A 20,388-nucleotide genomic window follows, 5' to 3' on the forward strand; every position below is an offset into this window, starting at 1 on the left:
AGAAGCTCTACACTATGGTCCCAAGAAGCCAAAGTTAAATAAGCATAAAGGTAAAAACTGAAGCCTATCAACCCAGAACTTCTTTACCTTTAGCACAGTTGTATTTGGAGTTATAAGAAAGCATCTCTATACCTAGACAGGAAGATAGAACATTTCTTCGACAAAGCAGGAAAGAATGTCCAATGGAAAAAAGACAGCCTCTTCATTTCTTAAACTATTTTTAAAGCTATTATCCTTCACAAGACAAAGTAACAGATTCATTAACATTTATACATGCTCCTGTGTATATACACTTTTACTCACAAGTTGTAATGTATAAATTATACCTCTTCACAAAGGATATTTCAAAGAGACTTGAGGTGTGCCTATATGAATGTCTGATGACATGAGCCATGATATACCCAAATGTCCTTCTACTCTTTTAAAAGCACTTTAGAGACTTAATTTAATACAGAACCCACCATGCTGTGACTAGTGACACTCTGTCTTTACCAAATCTTCTGTTGCTGAGATATTTATTATAATGTTCTATTTCTTCACATTATTAAGAAGATATTGATATGCTTAATAAAATCAACATTTTATATCTGTGACTTCCCCTTTCTTTAGCAAAACAACCTATGTGGAAGAAATGTCATAGTTATAAACATTTCGGAAGTAATGAATTTTGATATACAGTATCTTACAAAGACCCTAGAACTATAAAACTTCAGTACCAATCTAGAAACTTCACCTTCACCTAAATTCATCTTTTCCCACAAAATATTAATGAGAAGTTCTTACAATATTAAATTATAGTATGTTTGGAGAATATCCTAATTCTGATCTTCCATTCATTTACTGAGTAGAAACAGAGATTTGCCCATGGTTCAAATATAAGTGGATATAAGCCAGAAGGTATGCATTTGGCTAAGTAACTACACACACAAAAAGATTTTAAATTCTAGCCATGAAGTAATTTAAATAGGTAATTCACAGTATGCAGAAATGCCTTAAGGTGTAACTATTTTATATAAAACCTTAGTGTTGATATTTTCATAAACATTAGTTTAGTAAAGGTAATCTTGGGAGAAGAGAAAAGGAACAATCATTTGAAAAGAAGGAATATGGGAATTAAAAGTTTTATTTTCATTAGGGGAAAACCCCCACAATCTTACATCTTTATTCCTTGAACCCTTCATCTCACATCCTCCTTAACTTTAAAAGGCACTTACCCAGTGAAATAAGAGGACATCAAGGCATTTGTTTTCTAAGGCATTTGTTTTTTATATGGCTTAATTTTACTCTGAAATTTGGACCATGTTGAGTTGCTCATAATTTGGCTTACATGTATGTTTTTGTACTTAATATTTTCATGTGAATTTCAGAGAGTCATATATACAGTGTTTGTACTATATTTAAAGAGAAAGCACATTTATAACTGCTATAGAATGAAGAAGTAGTCCAAGGCAGAAAGTCAACTTGGGACTACAATAAACTAGTACTTTTACCTATTGCACACCACCTTCCTGGAGTTTTTTCCTCCATAACCAACAAGTTCCCTAAAGCTACATCCGAATTTTTTGATTGGCTCATGCGGAAGCTTGTAGGAAGAAGAAAACAGTCATCTTTTTTTTTTTCTTTACGTTTTACGACTCACCCACATAGTTTTCACCGAATTGACACATTTACTTATCCTGTTACTTGCATCATCTCCTGTTACCTATCACATACCCTAACTGCAGCCTTTCTATGACTGGTGTCTCTGCTTCTGTGGCTGGCTGATTCAAGAACTGTGGGTACAATTTAGCATTTTGAGCATACAGCTCTCTTTCCCTTCTTCCATTTCCATATGGTATTTGGTAATGCTGTGGTCTCTGAAGGCCAAAGGTTTATTTTGGAGGCTTAATGGTTTACCTTTGTACATGCTATAGCAAACTGAATCAAAGCCAATGCTATTTTTATTTCATTCTAAAACATATAATTGAATGAATTTGAAAGCCTTACCCAGGGAAAGGTGGAGGAAGAAGACAATCACATTACAGTGAAAGGCTTTTGGGGAGTATCTTTGATCATACTACCGAGCCTCATCTCCCAAAAATCAAGAATATATTTTAAAAGAACCATAATAATACAGGTTTTTAGCTAAAAGTTTTAAAGATATCTACACGAGTTAAATTTTAAAACAATTTTGTGTTTACACATTAGGAAATTATTACATTTCAGCCATTCCTTCCTATATTTCATTTCTGTTTTTGCAAAGATACTGCAAATACACATCTTAAAATAGAGTCTTAGTCAACAAAACTAAAGGATGAAACAAAGCACTGTTATCTAAAAATCTATAGCTCCTACTTAAAAGAATTCTGAGAAAGAATAAAGAAAATTTCTATATGAGTGAAAAGCCATGTTTAATTTTAATTTGGGAATCCAAATGAAAAAATTAGTTAAAAGTAACCCAAACCCTGTTATTCAAAAAGTGACATGCTTCAAAATGTGCTTTTGCTGTGAATAATGTTTATGATATCAGTTATTGTCAGACATTTAACAAAGACATGTTTACTTGAAAATATAAGCAAATACTACAATAGATATCTATATGTCTATATGTATGAAAACAAAACCAAAGCATGTATATATATGCATATATATAGCTAAATAAACATCATTGGAAATCTTTATCAATAAAAAATTTAAGAACTTCCATAATGTCTCAAAATACTTTCACTGTAACAGTTATCTTTAGAAATCATTTTATCAGAAATCCAACAACTCAGACAAAAAAGGTAATTCAGTGTCAGCTCCAAGTGGGCCCATACTGAACTCTCTCAGCCATTTGTTCTAGTTCAAAAAAATTCTCTATTACCCAGTATTAGGGTAGTATGATGAGAGAAATGTAAAAGTAATTAGTGGTTACATTACCTAAAATTTCAGCCACCAGGCTGATTAGAATATTAATTTTGTGGATGAAGCCTATATTTGAATCCTAGGGCTAAATAACCTAAAAAGAATTTGAGATTATTATCATTATCTCTTGACTTTCCTGTGTTATGGTGCTCTAATGTGTTTCCCTTTCATGCAATAATTTTTATATTTTTCAGACAGTTAAATATTATCCACTAATTGCCCACCCCTATTACAGACAGAAAGTAAATTAGGCAATTGTGACTGGCTGATTTTTGCCTTTTCCATACGGGAAGGAAAAGGGCTGCACCTATGGATACTGATTTGCAAGTTGAGTTGCACTCTTAATAAGCCAAAGCAGGTAAGAACATCAGCCAATAGGTACATTAGAAACATACAAAATAATCATTTATATATTAAAAAAAACCTTAAAATTCCATGTAAAATAACTGGATTATATTAACTGTCTGTTGATACCAAAGGATGTATACATATTACTAATAAAAATAAATTGGGAGTAACCATTTTGAAAGGCAATTACATTTTTCCTGGTGAAGCTAGTAAGAAGTATAGAATTAAGAAAGAAATAAGTCAGGATGTAGAAATCTGCAGAAAAAATAAATTGGTTAATAGCAAGTTACCATCATTAACGCATCATAAAATTTATCTCCTTCATATAAAGACTTAATATAATATTTCAGTTGGTAACAGAAAACTCACAAAATACTGTATTGATAATAAGGTAATGAGTTGATTTTTCAAGGCAAAATATAATATATAGTTTATATCAATATGTGGCACTTCGAAACCAGTTTCCACACATTCTCATCAAATCTACAATGTTTAATGCAAAATAAAAGAAAAAACTTGTGATAATCTCATAAACTACCTACTATGTAAGGCATAACCTGAAATAAAATACTACTATGAATAACTGAAAACTATCATGCATTGTTTCCTTTAATTTTTGATAAATGACTCTTCATGGGTTTTTTCCCTTTCAAAAGAGAACAATTAACTTTGTTTTAGAATACCAATTTCTCAGAACCCTAATAGAGTTATATTATGGTATTTTCATAGTCACTCGTTAAGCAATAGGTTAAATGCCATGCTAATGTATTCAGCCTCTGTACTCTAGCAACACCTTGGGTTTACAGGAATAAGATGTGAGGTACACCAGAAATACTGCCATTTGAGGTGTCAGTTTTCAATATATTGGGCATAAGGAATTATAAGATAAATATTTCCTCATTTGAGAAGGAAGCACAGAAAGAAATAGGCAAAAATAAAAAAGAGTGAGCAAGGTGAAGAATGGAGGAGAAACAGTCAAGTGAGAAGTGATGAGGATGGTAAGGGAAAGAAGAAGGAAATGGAGTTAAGAAATAAAACCTTAAAAAATAAAGACAACAATTTAGTAAACTTAAAAACAGAGAACGAAAGAACATCTGGTGTTAGTCAATATCATGGTATTGATTCCATTCAATAAGCCATCCAACTTCCTGCTGAAGTTCAGGGACTGGGCGGTAGGGTGAGTGGGCGGGGAGGGGAGAGCTGGACTTTAAAGGGTCACCACATTCTGTATCCATTCTGATGATGCTGGTTTCCCTTGTAAACGATAATCTCCTGTTCTGGGGTTAAAGGAGCAAGAGGGTGAAGACAAAGTCAAAAAGGAAAGACTAGATGTGAGAGTAAGAGAGAATAAGGGAGATACTTTTGAGAATTATATAAATGAAGCTAGAATGAACTTTCCAGATGACTCAATAGTCCTTTAATATGTTCCCCTTCCAGCCCCCACTGCCACAACCTGTAAGTCTTTTTGAGCAATATTTACCATTTGGTGTATAATAAAGAACACTAGCTTACAGTACTCATCTTCCATTTCTCACTAATCAATGTCCAACATCCCAACTATTTGCACTAATCTATCTTTTTGACTATCCCAACCTAGTTATTTTCCACTCCAGTAGCCTCTGTAGCCACATGTATTAAACCATTTTGTGCCAGAATCTAGTCACCAGGTTCCAGAAGACCTTTCAAAATAATAGTGAATAAGTTTTAATATTTACACAAAATGAAAGGAAATTTTCCAAATGCTGGATTCAACCACCATATACCCCACTCCTTTTAACTGATATTCCTAAGAAGAAAATATCTGTTTTTAGTATGGATAGAATCTTTAAAACACTTACACACCAAAAACAGTATTAACATAAAATTTAACAGATTCATTAGGAATATGCCCCGATAGATTTAATAACTATAAATAATGTCATCAGCTAAAAAAACGTGTTAAAAGTGCATCGTGAGGGCAGAGTTGCTGGTTCAAACTATGCCGAGGTATCTCCCAGAGAGAGGGATGTAGTGGCAGATGAAGTGGAAAAAATCTTGGGAGATTCCAGCAGCTTTGAGGAGTTGGATCTTCACTGGCGGGGAAGACATGCAATAGGACTCAGTCTGCTTTGCTTGGATGTTCATGATTTTTTCTTCTTCCTACCTGGCAGCCACAGTTTCTCAGCCACAGAAGTAGGTTGATTTGAAAAGCTTAAAAGCCATTTATAATAAAGAATATAGCAGTATGAAAAAGGACATAAGACTTCCAGTTTCACTTCAAATAAGAAAATATACGTTTTAAAAAGAGAGCAAACTAGAAAATACATACATCTAATTGGACATCTTGAAGATATACCATACTAACAATTTTTTTAAAATAGTATTTGAATTCATCTGTGAGTTACTCAACTTTCTTAGACCTTAGGGAAAAATTTCAAGATGCTTTTCTATGTATTTTAAAATAAGAAAAGTTATCAGATTTTATATTGAATATTACTACCTTTAGCAGTAATGACTTTTAGCATTACAAAAAAATACTAACAGGGCTAATAACATTCAAAATGTAAGACTGAACAATACTCTTCATTATTGAATCTAAGTTGGTATAGAACAATATTGGCAATTATCCCACTATTCTGATCAATTAATTATTGGATTAAAAAATAATGTTAAATAAGTGTTTCAAATGTATTAGTCTACCCCTTAATGTAGTTATTATATCATAACTAACCCTTAATGTCTCTGGTAATTAATGAAGGGACAGAAGGGGCAACTGTAGACTACACATAATTTATACTTGTTTCAACTCATTTATCTACCTACCAAACCTTTTATAGTAACAAAACCAAGATAATTCCCATTTCATCACCTCTGTATATTGTCTAGTAAGAAGTTAAAAGCACTGTACAGACCACAAAGGAGGCAACAGAAAAAAAGAGAGAGCAGACTAGGCTACATTTAATAAAATGAGGCATTCTTACACAAATAGGTCTCTCATTTGAACACAAAGAAGATAATCTGGTAATTGATCATATTATTAAGGAAAGTTACTTTTAAGGAATCGAACACATTCTCTTGTCAGAGGATGTCTCTATTATCATCCAAAATGAATGTTTAGGTTCTAGTAGCAGTCTGTGGAGATGCCAGATTCCAACTGGCTCAAGAGTTGTTGCAGGTAAAAGGGGAGAAGGTGGGCTGGAAGGTTAATTTTTATTGAGCTCTTAATGTGTGCCTGGCATCGTAATAGGTGTTTTACATATAGACCTGAAGGAAAGGAGTGAGGAAGTAGCTATAAAGTTAAATTTCTAACCCATTTCTTATTTTATTCCAACTGATTCACTGCCCTAGTTATGTAAATTCTCACTCCCTTTCCTCTTCTCTTACATTTGCCAGCCAATCTTTCACTGAACCTGAGTTTCACTTACATGATCATTAGACTTCTTCCCCTTTTGCTTGATAATTTTGTAATTTGAGTTTGGGGAGAGAATATACTAAAACCGAAGGCCTTAGAGTCAGAGAGCTTTGAGTTGCAGGTGAGTTAATCATTTTGAGTCTCAATTTCCACATACACTTTTTGTATAATTATTTTAAGTAGTAAATGAGATAAAATATGTAAAGTATGTAATACGATGCTTGGCATACTGTAAGAACTCAGTAAACATTGGCTATGGTTATTATTATTATAAAAAGGTAAACTGATACTTAAATAGTTACTATGATTCAATTAAAGCCAAAAGTCAATTTCAGAGCAAACATTGGAAGCAAGTTTCCCCAACTATCATTCTGTGTTGCTTTCAATATTTTGGAACATTACTGTGATCCAAAGATGTATTTACACATTCTCACAGTATTTAAGTGTCACCAGTCTATACAGATTTTATTAGTTCCCACGTAGTCCTTTGAAAACTTTCATATTCATTTGATCAACATCAGAATCTTTGTCCCACAAACAGTATCCTTTAAACAATTTTATTTTTCATTAGAGACTAATTCCACCCACTTAGAATTGACCAACTGGAAACTGGTCCAGCTATTGAATAGATGTCATATTTGTTCAGGTCACATTGCAAAAACGATGTAGCACAAACACTGCAAGAGGGAGAAGCTGCCCATCTAGAAGCAGCTGCTTTAACCCACTGCCCAAATCCTCATCCTAGGGGACAAGAGACTTTAGTTAGGACAACCACTTTGTATGGTTTCTAGTAATGACAACTTTCTCATTATGAGAACTGTCATAGTGTGAAAAGGCTTTGCTGATGACCAGAATTCTGTATTAATTATTATTAAACACCTATACATTTAATTTTTAAAGTCATTAATTTTTATTCACTTAAGTTAATGAACTCATTGAAGAAACAGTGTAACTTTAATTATCAGTGTTCAGCAGCCCCTCCCTAATATCATAAAGTTCTCAGTTTACTCAGAGCCAAAAATGAAATGACTTCTGCCTTCACATCAGAATCAGTGAGAAAGACTGGAGTTTTTCACACCAGTCTCCTTACCCCCAAAATATAGACTTTCCTTTTAATAGTTTCTTCTATGACTAGAACAGGCAAAAACAAATTTAGTTAAAAGGCACAATAAGAAATAATTATTCACTCCAAAGGATGGTGAGCTGTAAGTAGAATATTTACCAGAAAAAAACACATTTTTTTCAAATGAAGTTTATTATATTAATAATCAGATTATTTTAACTTCATTTGTTTTAGAGAGTATAATTTATTTTGGCAGATACAGAAGAAGAAAGTAAATCAACTGAGACAGAAAATGGCCCAAAGTGAAAATCGTATGATATTCATTTTCTGAAACTAACAATAAGAAAAATAGCTCTTAAAAGTCTACCATAGACAGAAAAAAGCCACTGTTTCAAGATCTTAGGCTAGCAAGGGATTTGTGAGGTTCACAGAGCAAGAAAATTTTATGAACTTATTTAGTTACATGCAACAGTTCTAAACAAAAACTGTAGTCCTCTTTTGGGAACGGAAGAGCCAATTTGGCTATTAATTCTTAAATTTGTTTAAAAAAATCAACATTTCAAATAAACCAATCTACCAGACACTTCGGTGAACAAATCAATGTTAAAGTAGATGAATGAATGTATGCCCTTACAAAAGATATCTACTAGGTAATTCTGTAGTTTGTAAAGTAAAACTTAAAAGTTTTATCCAGAAAAGGCTGAATTTGTGTGCATCATCACTTTAATTTTTAGCCCATAATTATTATCTCAGTTCATGGGGCATATAACATTATCTCATACCTGTCTATATAGAAATGTGTATATATAACCTCAGCCAACACCAGTATTTCTAAGACTTGTATTAACACTACGGTTTTTTAAAAACTATGTCTCATCTTGTCAAATAATTAAGAATATTCATTCAGCTATCTGAAAAAAGGCTGTTCAATCTTTTTGTACAAAAACAGGCATTTCATCTCGTTGATATCCTTTTAAAGCTTTAGCAAATCTTTATATTATTTCCTCCCACTGACTCATAAAGTAATTATACATACCACAGTCTGATGATTAACTTGAATCACTTCATCTCCAGCATGGATTTTCTTGCACCGATCTGCAGGTGACTAAATTTAAATAATAGAATGATAAAGAACATAAATTTTAGCACTCATTTCCTTTCCCTGAAAATACTACAATAAGTTCACCTCTTTAAATTAGATCAAGAAATCAATTAATCTTTAAAAGCCTAAACAAAATTACTATTAATGTTTAATATATTATTTGCACTCTATAGATAACTAATAATAGAAAGTAGGATTTACTTTAAAAGTGATTTCCGGTTTATTTTTTATTCATTCTCAATTTCTAATTATTTCAAAACAAAGAAGTCTTGAAGCAATATTAACCTCAATTCAACAAAATTTGAAATTCACAAAAGAATGATGTCATAGGTCAGAATTCAAGATAAGATAATAGCCCAGAGAATTCCAGTTACTCAAGTAATAACAAAAATATACCCTCTTAAGAGGGTAGTTCATCTAGGATATGAACTCAACCCTCAAAATGGTACTATAACAGGAAAAAAATGTATTTTTTTCACAGCACCTTTAGGAGGTAGGCATATTATCAAATCATACAAGTACCATGCAACAATTGTGAAAAGTGTGTAAATCATTACTATAATAGGGCTGTAGCTATACTCAGTCCCTGTGCTATCTGGTCCACAACTGATCTTTTTAAAGGAGAGTATAGAAGAAAAATATCAAGCCAATGGTTCTAACCATGGTGTAAGAGAAAATGATAGTTGGTATATAAAATTGAAAGAAACTGAAACAACCTCTTTCACAGATAAGTAAAAAAGAGAATAAGTCATATAAATCATAGACTTTCAGTGTCAGATGGGACCCTAGATATCATGTTGTCCAAACTTCTCATTTTACCTAAAAGAAAACAACGATACTAGGACAGAGCAAAGCAAAATAGCTTAACCACTTTAGTCAGCAGCTTTACTAAGACTCAACACAGATCTACTCATGATATATGATTGAGGGTACCAATAATAGTAAAATGTTTTCAAGAAAAAAGAATTAAATGATAAGCCATTAATATAAGGTTCATATCTGAACTACTCATAGAATTAATCTTTCTTTGGTCACTAACCATTTATCAAATATTTCTGAGTAATTAATATGAGCAGTACATAGTACTCAACTTTTTTATAGACCCCAGACAATACAGAGATGCATTTCTATCAACTCTTCAAGATATAGTTCAAAATCATTTCCGTGATTACTTCTCTGGTTTCATTCGCAGCATTTATGATTTTTTCCTTTGTCTGACTACACAAATTTCAGTACCTGTTTACACACATAATCCCCTAGTTGCATTCCTTAGGAAAAGCAAGCTAGTTTAGTTTAAAAATTCTTTGGAGTACCTGGGTGGCTGGCTCAGTCATTAAGCATCTGCCTTTGGCTCAAATCAAAGGGTCCTGGGATTGACCCCCGCATCCACCTCCCTGCTCAGCAGGAAACCTGCTTCTCCCTCTCCCACTCCCCATGCTGGTGTTCCCTCTTTCACTGTCTCTCTCTCTATGTCAAATAAAAAAAGTAAACAAATCTTTAAAAAAATAAAAATGCTTTCAAAACCTAGCCTCATGCCTGGAACATAGCAGACATGAAACAAAAGTTTGTTATAAGAACAAATTAATAAATGAATGATCGGAGAAATGTACAAATAAACAAAAATGATCAATCAATGATAGGAGTATTGTTCACAGTACCTTACTGCATTTAAAAATTTTAACTGATTGACAATATGCATATAATGGATATTTCTGACTTCATATTTTATACCAAATGTGAAGCTAGTACAGTAATCCAACTGTAAGTACATTATGTGTTTCACTATTCTCAAGAAACCAAGAGAAGTGAGTGGGCAAAAAGGCAATAAATGATGAAAGTAGTAAGTGAACTAGATGAAAAGAATGTTGATTAAAAAAAAAGAAAATTCTAGTAAAATATTGAGATCTATAACAACTTGATATTAACTCCGCCCTAGTCTTCTTTGAAGGGACATAGTATAAACATGTAATTTGTCAGAATTTCTAAAAGAAAAATAAATTCAAACTCAGCACTTGCTTAAGAGTAAGATGGAAGTCTGGGACAACCAAATGAAGGAATAATGATGTATTATACTATTCAAATCTATGTTAGTGATCATGTTCAGGCTCAACACAATCATTTCACATTTCTGTAGCTCTTTATTGCATAGGTTTTCACATTTATTAGCTTATTTTCACATCAACTTAGTGAGGTATGTCATACAGATAATATTTCCAATTTATAGTTGAGGAAAGGAAAGCAATGACAAGGTGAGCAACTTGCCAAAAATTCCACTGCCATTAATGTGCAGAACCAATTGTAGGACCTAGGCCTAGGGACTCTTGACCCACCGCTTGTCTTGGTTCTCAAATTTGAGCATATTTTAGAATCACCTGTTAAAATCTCTTGGGGCCCCTGGGTAGCTCAGGTGGTTGGGCGTCTGCCTTTGGCTCAAATAGTGATCCGGGGGTCCTGATACCAAGTCCAGCATTAGGCGCCCTACTCAGTGAGAGCCTGCTTCTCCCTATGCCCTCCCCATGCCTTTCATGCTCTCTCTTAAGCACACGATTTCTCTCTCAAATAAATAAATAAAATATTTAAAAACAAACAACAAAATCTCTTAAGAAACAGGCTGATCTCCAGAATTTCTTATTCAGTAGTTCTGGGGTGGGGCCTAAGAATTTGTATCTCTAACAAGTCTCCAAGGGAAGCTGATGCTGCTGATCCAAGGAGGGAACTCACGGTGAAAACCAGTGAGCTATACCATGCTCTCTCTTCATTGACTTAAACTCGATGACAATGCATATTCAGAAAGCCCGAATTATCTGATGTTTCTTTCTTATGTAAGTTTCTTAATATAGCTAAACTATTTGACAGATGGAAGTGGATTCTTTTAGATGTCAAAGCAACTTGTCATAAGCCAGAAAATACTTAACAAAGACAAATCTCTGGCTGTGAACAGAAAACATCTGATTTAGTCCAAGTAAATAGGTACTCTAAACTAAATAAAATGATTGAAATTCTCCCCAAACCAGCAGTTACTAACTCAATGTGTTCTTTTAGTTTTTTTCTCCTAATCTGTTCATGTCTTCAGAAGTCAGCCTCAATTATGTGAGATAGATAAATTGTTTAACAATAAAAAGAAAACAACGCTATAATCTGAAATGTTATAATACTTACATTTTCTGTAGTTCCAGTAATTACATGGAGGCCATCATATGTTGATTTAATATACATACCCTAGAAAACGAGAGCATCAGAAAAAAATAGAATTGGAATGTTTTCAATATATTTTAAAATCATTTAAAAAATTATCCTATCAAAATTGTCACATGTTCCATGAATCCATATTCAATAATACCAACTTTAAAATAGTAAAAAATTCCTTTCTGAACGTTCTGGTTTTTAAAGTTTCCCTTAAACCTGTACTCAACTTAATCAAATAACTACTTGATAAGTAAATTGCCTATGAAACTTAAAATATGTAGCATGGCAATTTAATATTCTGAAGAAAGAACACACCTTACTCCTTCGACAGTACTTACTATTTGTTCTGTGGCAAAATAAAATTTATAATGGAAAATTCAAATATTAATTATTAGCATATTATACTTGATATATATTACACAATAAAAAGGAGGTTTCTACAGAGCTACTTCAACTACAACTAACTAGAGATGGAAGAATGATAAAATACTGTTAATGTAAACTTTTTTCTCCATATCTTTTGTGAAATCCTGTATTTCCTGCCTTTATTTTCAATGATAAAGTTTCAATAAGTATATCCAATACTTCTATATCAATAATTAAGAGATAAGGTGTAGGAAGTCCTTGTCCTAATAAGAAGAGTGAGATTCCATTTTTTTCTTTGGAAAAAAATTGCTTATGTTTTACTTATACAAGTTCCTTGCATTTTAAAATATTGCTTTCAAAAATTAAAAATATGAATTTTAATGAACTCAAAGCCTAAAATATAATGGACTTAATAATAACCAACAATATTTCAGAAAAGCACTAATCTTAGCACTTGTATAGACAATTACTATAATGTTAATTTCCCATACCTTTAGGTTAATTATATATTCATATAACTGAATGGACTTGTATTTTCATTGAAATAAGAAAGAAATAAAAACAAGAAGTGGTAAAGTTCATGGGATTGTACTATTAAAAAGCTGGGTAGATGTGAATTCTGAAGTCATTTCAATAATGTATTATGTCTAAAATGTTGGTACCTGTTCCAAAAATGGCTAAGCCTGGATCACTAACATGAAACAAAATGAATGTGATTTAAAAGGTGTTCATTTACTTGTGAACTGTAGTATTTTAAATGCAACTTCATTATTTCATATAAAATAAATAACCTCAACAGAAGTACATAGAGAAATTAATTAAGAAGTTGGCTAGCTGTTGTTGCCTATGACCATATGGTAATATTCAACCTTATACTGGTGACAACTGTACAGCATACTTACTTTTTAAGTTAACACTTATCCCATTATTTATGGGAGCGTAAATATAATGGTGCCATTACAGAACTTAGAAGATCCTTGCCATCATTTTCCTCCAGAAACTAGCAAAATTACATCAGATTAATAAAGAATCTTAAAGTATATTTGTAAGAGCTAAACACTAAATTTTGTTTCAGTTTTTTACACAGAAGGACCATGAAAGAATAAGTGGGAAAAGACAGGGAAAGAAACAGTACATACTACTTGGACATACAAAACAGACTTCACTTATCATTCTCTCATCATCACAGATACCTATCTACTGGTTACAATGTGCCAGGGACTGTTTCAAGCGTTTTATATTTATTTCAAAATAACCAATGTGGTATAAACTTCGCTACTTCTGTTTTATATTTTTTTAAGATTTTTTTTTTATTTATTTGAGAGTGGAACCTTGAGAGGTGGGAGGGTCAGAGAGAGAAATGGACTCCCCGCTGAGTGGGGAGCCTGATGGAGGGCTGGATCCTGGGACTCTGGGATCACGCTTAACCAACTGAGCCACCCAGGGGCCCTCATTATTTCTGTTTTAGAGATAAAGAAACTGAGGCACAGAGAAGCTAGGGAGTCTGCCCAAGGTGGTGAGGCCAGGTTTCAAGCCTAAGCAGTCTGACTCCAGACCACACTCTCAACCACTAGGCTCCTGATTTATCTATTTATTAACAGGAGAGTTGTGTACCTTCACTTTTCTTATTATTACATAATATTTGGCAACTGTGGGTACTAAACCCAACTATTCACTGTTTAACATCTATTCTGAAAGACTGAGACTCTTTAGCACACATGTTCTATGTGCAATGTGGTTATAAAGAGTAACTGGGTTTCATATTTTACAAATTTATTTTATTGACCTGTCTCCTCTGAAAATGGCAGGCAGAAGTTGATTATGTTTCTCTCTACATTTCTTTCAACACTGAATATTACTGATTATGAATTCAGGTATTTGACAAGAGCTCTCAATAATTTCATTAATGATTAGGTTATAGAGAAAGTCTAATATCCTAAGATAAATGTTTAGAAAAGGCATATAGTCATGGAGATAATAAAAACCCATGGACATAATCTAGTTGTGCCTCTGAAAATAAAATTTGTGTGTGATTATTACACACACCAGGAACCTCAAAAGTGGCAACTGTAAGCTAAAGCAGGTATCTGTTATTTATTATTTACTTATTTATTTATAAAAGATTTATTTATTTATTTACTTGACAGAGAGAGATCACAAGTAGGCAGATAGGCTGGCAGAGAGAGAGGGGGAAGTAGGCTCTCTGCGGAGCAGAGAGCCTGATGTGGGCTGGGATCATGGCCTGAGCTGAAGGCAGAGGCTTAGCCCACTTCCCTATATCTGTTATTTAAAGGAAGATGATCTCATCATTATTTTAATGTAATTAAATGTTATATGACTTAAAGTAAATTTTTCAGATGGATAAAAATATTTTTAAATGCTTAAATAAAGGAGGATCTAACTATGTATACAGAGTTCAATTCTAACAACCTCAAAGAAGCAATTTTAAAACTGCCACAAAGAACAAAGATATTGTTTTATGTAATATTTTCATTTCTAACCTTAATAAACCATTTGTTGTAGATGCTTTAATGATCAAAACTGACTTTATTCTTTTTATCTTCATCTGGTAGTATCAATGAGAAAAATGGCCAAAAAACTCAGGTACCCAAAGAAAGTAAAAGAAGCAAGTTGCTTGGATGAGGTTTCAAATTAATCATCTTCCAAATAATGAAGAGTCCACAGAATTAGAGCTGATCATTTGGTTCACCTCTGAGAAAGGGTCAAACAGTGGGAGGACAGGTAATTCAAAGGGCTCTTTTTCTGGAACTGAGACAAATCTGGTCTTCCATTTCATCAAAACCTTTATTCTTCCTTCTTTATTCATTTAAAAAAAATTAATTGGTTCTGGAGCTGACTTGAACAGCTCCCTCTTTCCTGCTTAGCTTGCCAAAATGACATTTGCTTCACTCGGTCTCCAAATGTCAGTTAACCAATGGGAGCCAAAGCAACCTCACGTCAAGTCAATAGAATAAGACATCTGAGGATAATCCAAGTGTCTAACAGCAAAAGAGCTATCTGAGGCCAAGATTCTTCTCTAAGAATATCCCATCAAGCCCCTTCCTCTCTATTCAACTCATCTCTTGGTTCTGATAATAGTTTCGATAGGTTCCAATACCTCTCATTCTCCCTCCTTTAATTTTCTGCTAATCACTGTTGTTTAAAAGCATTTTAGAAGCTAGGTGCATATTTTAATCATAAGTACATTTCCCATCATTTGTTATAATGCTTAGAACTCTCAAAGCTAAGAAACCCTAGGGGATTTGACTAATTAGGTAGAAAGCCAATGAACAAGCTACCCAGTTTATCAGTGGAAGAACCACGCAATTACCTTTTGCCTATGATAAATGTTGTTTTGAAACTGCCAGAAGACCTTCTGCAGATGTTTTAAACTAATTAAAATTCCTTTAACTTGGTATTCTCCCATCTCTAATTCTTTCCTTCATTTACCATATAGACATTTCCTATGGCTAAGAACATGCTAAATGTTACCAAAATCCTCAAATCTATTCATTTCAAATGTGACTGACTAAACTTGCTTAATGGTATCTGATTTTTAAAATAAATTCTTGAATAAAATCATAAAAAAATTTCTATTTAGGCATCTCTTTAACATGAATCACAAGAAATAGTTTTTATTTCACTTTTTATTAATACTCAACATTTTGGGTTTTTCTTTTCCTACCTTGGAAAATTTTCCCAATGAAGTGCTGCCAAATGTCCTTTAAAAATGATTTCACTAGGTGGTTACAGTTTTAATGTTACCCTCCTAAACATCTCATACTTTCCTTTGACAATTCCAACTTTAAATACGGGATAATGGAACAAGCTTTGTTAAGGTGTACTTTATGGAGATTTACCAGTACTTAAACCCTGACTCTATTGTATATTACCTATGTGACACTGGGCAAATTGGTGAAGATCTGATTTCTCATTTGTAAAATAAGAATGTCTCTACTCTAAAGAGTTGTGAGAAAATACTTGGCAAATGATAAGCACTCAAGTATTTTCTTTTCTCTTCCAGCTCTTTCTCAGACTAACTGAATCTGGTTGTTAGCATTTTAAGTTCATGACTGTTTCAAAGACCGGACCCATATCTACCTCTTTCAAATTTAAAAAATAAAAGATATGTCCAAACAAATCAAGATTTCATTAAAAACAAATCAAGATTTCATAACATCCATTAATTAACACTGATTGACTTACTTTATATGGTTACTATTTCCCATGATTTCAGTGGAAATTAGTGGGGGAAAAATCAGGCTCTTTTCTCCAAATACTGTCCTTAGTACCACAGACTCAAAGAACTAGAGGAAGCCTTAAGGTTGATTTAATCTACCCTCCCTTCCCACCCCCAACATTATACACATGAAAATAGCAAGGCCGAGGAGGTTAACTTTAATCCCCTACCTCCTCAGGATCACACTCATTGCTGCATTTTGTGTAAATTAATTGTATCCAGGTGTCCCAACTCCTAGTCTAATATAATATATATTAATTCTGAATTTCTCACTCTACAAATCATGCTGAGAGAGCCTCCTTTCCTTTATAACTACTGAGAAGGGAGAGATAGGAAATTCTTCAATATTACAGGTTGAAAGATGCTTTAAATGAAATTGGACTATCATAAAATAGTAAAAATTTTAAAATCAAATAAGTTTATAAATGCTAAAAAATAAGCTCTTAAATTAAAATTAGATATTACAATTAAAGGCTGTGATGGTGACATACTTGCTGGCTATGCCTGATATCATGAGTTCCATCTTCCCAGGAAAATACTGATAAAAGCCACAAAAGCATGAGAAACTATAGTCACCAAAAAGTAATTTGCCAAGTGTCAGCAGAAAAGTCACTCTATTGAATAGATGGCCTCATATTGAAAGTTGAACTTAGAGATCTATATTAGCTGAATTATATTATTTCTAAGATTTCTATTTTCTAAAATATCAATAATTATATCCTAGGAAAATTCATCCACAGGGAGAAAGCAGAAACACTGCAGCACTAAACTAACAAGCAATAGTTATGTAGTGGGTAAGATGTTCTCTAGCCAGTTTCTGGTTTTCTGTCTCTTTCTCTCATTAATATTAATTTTATATGCTTTCTTTCTAGAGAACTACTAAAATAAACTCTCCTTTGGGTTAAATTTAGAACAAATACAATTTTTAATCAACTGAACAAAATATAAAAGATGATTATCTTTACTATTACAGAATAAAAAAATACATCTAGATGTGGGTCTAGTTTTGGCAAAATCCACCTGCTTACTCACCCTTGTAAGAAAGAATGGATGCGAGTTTTAAACAATATTGCATTTGTTTAGCTTACACAATCTAAGGGAAAAGAGTCCTGTTAAAACCACAACAAATGAAAGCAAAACAAACAAAACACCTACTTGCACGGGCAGATAACACTGGTTCTTATTATAAAACTCTAAACTTCCTTTAAACCTAAAGAACTTTGCCAATTAGGGGCGCCTGGGTGGCTCAGTGGGTTAAGCCGCTGCCTTCAGCTCAGGTCATGATCTCAGGGTCCTGGGATCGAGTCCCACATCGGGCTCTCTACTCTGCAGGGGGCCTGCTTCCTCCTCTCTCTCTCTGTCTGCCTCTCTGCCTACTTGTGATCTCTCTCTGTCAAATAAATAAAATCTTAAAAAAAAAGAACTTTGCCAATTAAATAAACCAATTAATAACAAAATCAAACAAACACATTGACAATAATACAATAATAGTAGGGAACTTTAACACCTTCCTCACTTTTTTTTTTTTTTAAAGATTTTATTTATTTATTTGACAGAGAGAAATCACAAGTAGATGGAGAGGCAGGCAGAGAGAGAGAGAGAGAGAGGGAAGCAGGCTCCCTGCTGAGCAGAGAGCCCGATGCGGGACTCGATCCCAGGACCCTGAGATCATGACCTGAGCCGAAGGCAGCGGCTTAACCCACTGAGCCACCCAGGCGCCCAAACACCTTCCTCACTGAAATGGACAGATCATCTAAGCAAAAGATCAACAAATAAAGGCTTTAAATTACACAATGGACCAGATGGACTTCACAGATATATTTAGAACATTCCTTCCCAAAGCAATAGAATACACATTCTTCTCTACTACACACGGAACAGTCTCCAGAATAGATAACATTCTCGGTCACAAATCAGGTCTCAACCAATACCAAGAGATTGGGATCATTCCCTGCATATTTTCAGACCACAATGCTCTGAAGCTAAAACTCAACCACAAGAGGAAAGTTGGAAAGAACTCAAATACATGGAGGCTAAAGAGCATCCTACTAACGAATGAATGGGTCAACCAGGAAATTAAAGAAGGATTGAAAAAATTCATGGAAACAAATGAACATGAAAACACAACCGTTCAAAATCTTTTGGACACAGCAAAAGCAGTCCTGAGAGGAAAGTATATAGCAATACAAGACTCTCTCAAGAAATAAGAAAGGTCTCAAGTACACAACCTAACCCTATACCTAAAGGAGCTGGAAAAAGAACAGCAAATAAAGTCTAATCCCAGCAGGAGAGGAGAAATAATAAAGATCAGAGCAGAAATCAATGAACTAGAAACCAAAAGAACAGTAGAACAAATGAACAAAACTAAGACCTGGTTTTTTGAAAGAATAAGAATTAATAAGATTGATAAAGCCCTGGCCAGACTTATCAAAAAGAAAAGAGAAAGGACCTAAATTAATAAACCTAAGGAATTTTGGTATGGGGTAAAAGAACATAATAATGCTAATTTAATACCAAAGTAAACAAGGTAATTTATAAATCCCCATTTAAAATTCTCTTTCATTTTCATAAAAATTCTCAGAGTAACAAACTCCCACTACTTTAATTTATCTCTAGAAAAAAATACCAAAATATTCTAAGTTTGTTAGAATTTGTGGATTCCCATATTTGGAGGCTGCTTTGCCCACATCATTAGCTGGCCTCTGATGGATGGTCGCTTTGACAAACATGGTTGCTCTTACCAGCCCTTCACTTGGTTTGATGTTTGCCAGCTGAATCACTTCCAGGTGTGCAGACTGTGAAACCAGAGGATCCGATGACAGTGATATGATGTGGTCACAGACTCCAGAAAGAGTTTTACACTGAAAGAAAAGAATTATGGTAAACACATGTTGTATGCAACATATGAATCACTTTCTGTTTTAACTCTCTTACAAGGAAAAATAAAAACAATAGTAGAAATAGTTGACATTTTAGTCTACAAAATCTGCATAAGAAAGGTATTCAGGTGAAAAAATACACACACATACACACACACACACACACACCTATATTTTAAATTATGTATATAGGAACTAAACATTGAAGTACTCAAGAAAGTTATGGTTTTGTTTTGTTTCTCTTATTTGATTTATCAGATGTAAAGTCAAATGACTTTTTCTAAATAAGCTTAATAATCTGAGAAATCCTTGATACCAACCATTGGATTGAACTGAACTCAGTAATTTCTAAAACACTGATGACCATGATCAGAAAAGTTTAAAAAAAAAATCCAGTCAATGACCAGGAAGAAGAATCCTCCAAATCTTCTCAGTGAACTCCTCCTACTTATTTGTCTGGACTTTACTGCTCAAGGTTACCTTCGTATAAAGTTCCCTACCTCCTCCAGGCAAAGTTCGCCACTTCCTCAATACTGGTTTCTCAGCATTCTCTGAAGTCTGAAATTGTCTAATTTCATTCTAAAGCCCCCTGGAGGCAGGAACCATGTCCTACTCATCCATGACTTCTCCTCCCCCCTCCTTCACCCTATCACCCATAGCAGGTAGAGAGATGTTACAACATATAAGGTACTCAATAAATGCAAGCTAAATAAACTGAAGAGCTAATGAGCTTTAACACTTAGCACAGTGGCTGGACTGAGGACAGAAAGCCAGTACTTTAGGCTAGGATAAATCCATTCATTCTGCTTATAGAATAGATTTAAAATGCCATCTCCATAATGATATGGTTAAAAGTCAGACATGGTAAAATCATGAAGAACATGGAACATAATTGAATGAATCTTGGAGTATACTCCCTTAAATATG

General features: G+C 33.6%; 1 protein-coding gene across 5 annotated transcripts in view; it reads right to left on the reverse strand.

Annotated features, from left to right (window-relative positions):
• The window catches only part of CNKSR2 (connector enhancer of kinase suppressor of Ras 2), a 282,671-nt gene that overhangs the window by 127,214 nt on the left and 135,069 nt on the right, over window positions 1-20,388 (reverse strand). For all 5 annotated transcript variants that reach the window (XM_082718290.1, XM_082718292.1, XM_082718291.1 and 2 more), the window contains exons 6-8: window positions 19,324-19,443; window positions 11,950-12,009; window positions 8,725-8,793 (exon numbers count right to left, since the gene is read on the reverse strand). In XM_082718290.1, coding sequence (XP_082574416.1) covers window positions 8,725-8,793; window positions 11,950-12,009; window positions 19,324-19,443 — 249 coding nt within the window. The remainder of the gene's footprint in view (window positions 1-8,724; window positions 8,794-11,949; window positions 12,010-19,323; window positions 19,444-20,388) is intronic.

The sequence above is a fragment of the Mustela nivalis genome (genome assembly GCF_964662115.1).
Source record: "Mustela nivalis genome assembly, chromosome: X".
Lineage (NCBI taxonomy): Eukaryota > Metazoa > Chordata > Mammalia > Carnivora > Mustelidae > Mustela > Mustela nivalis.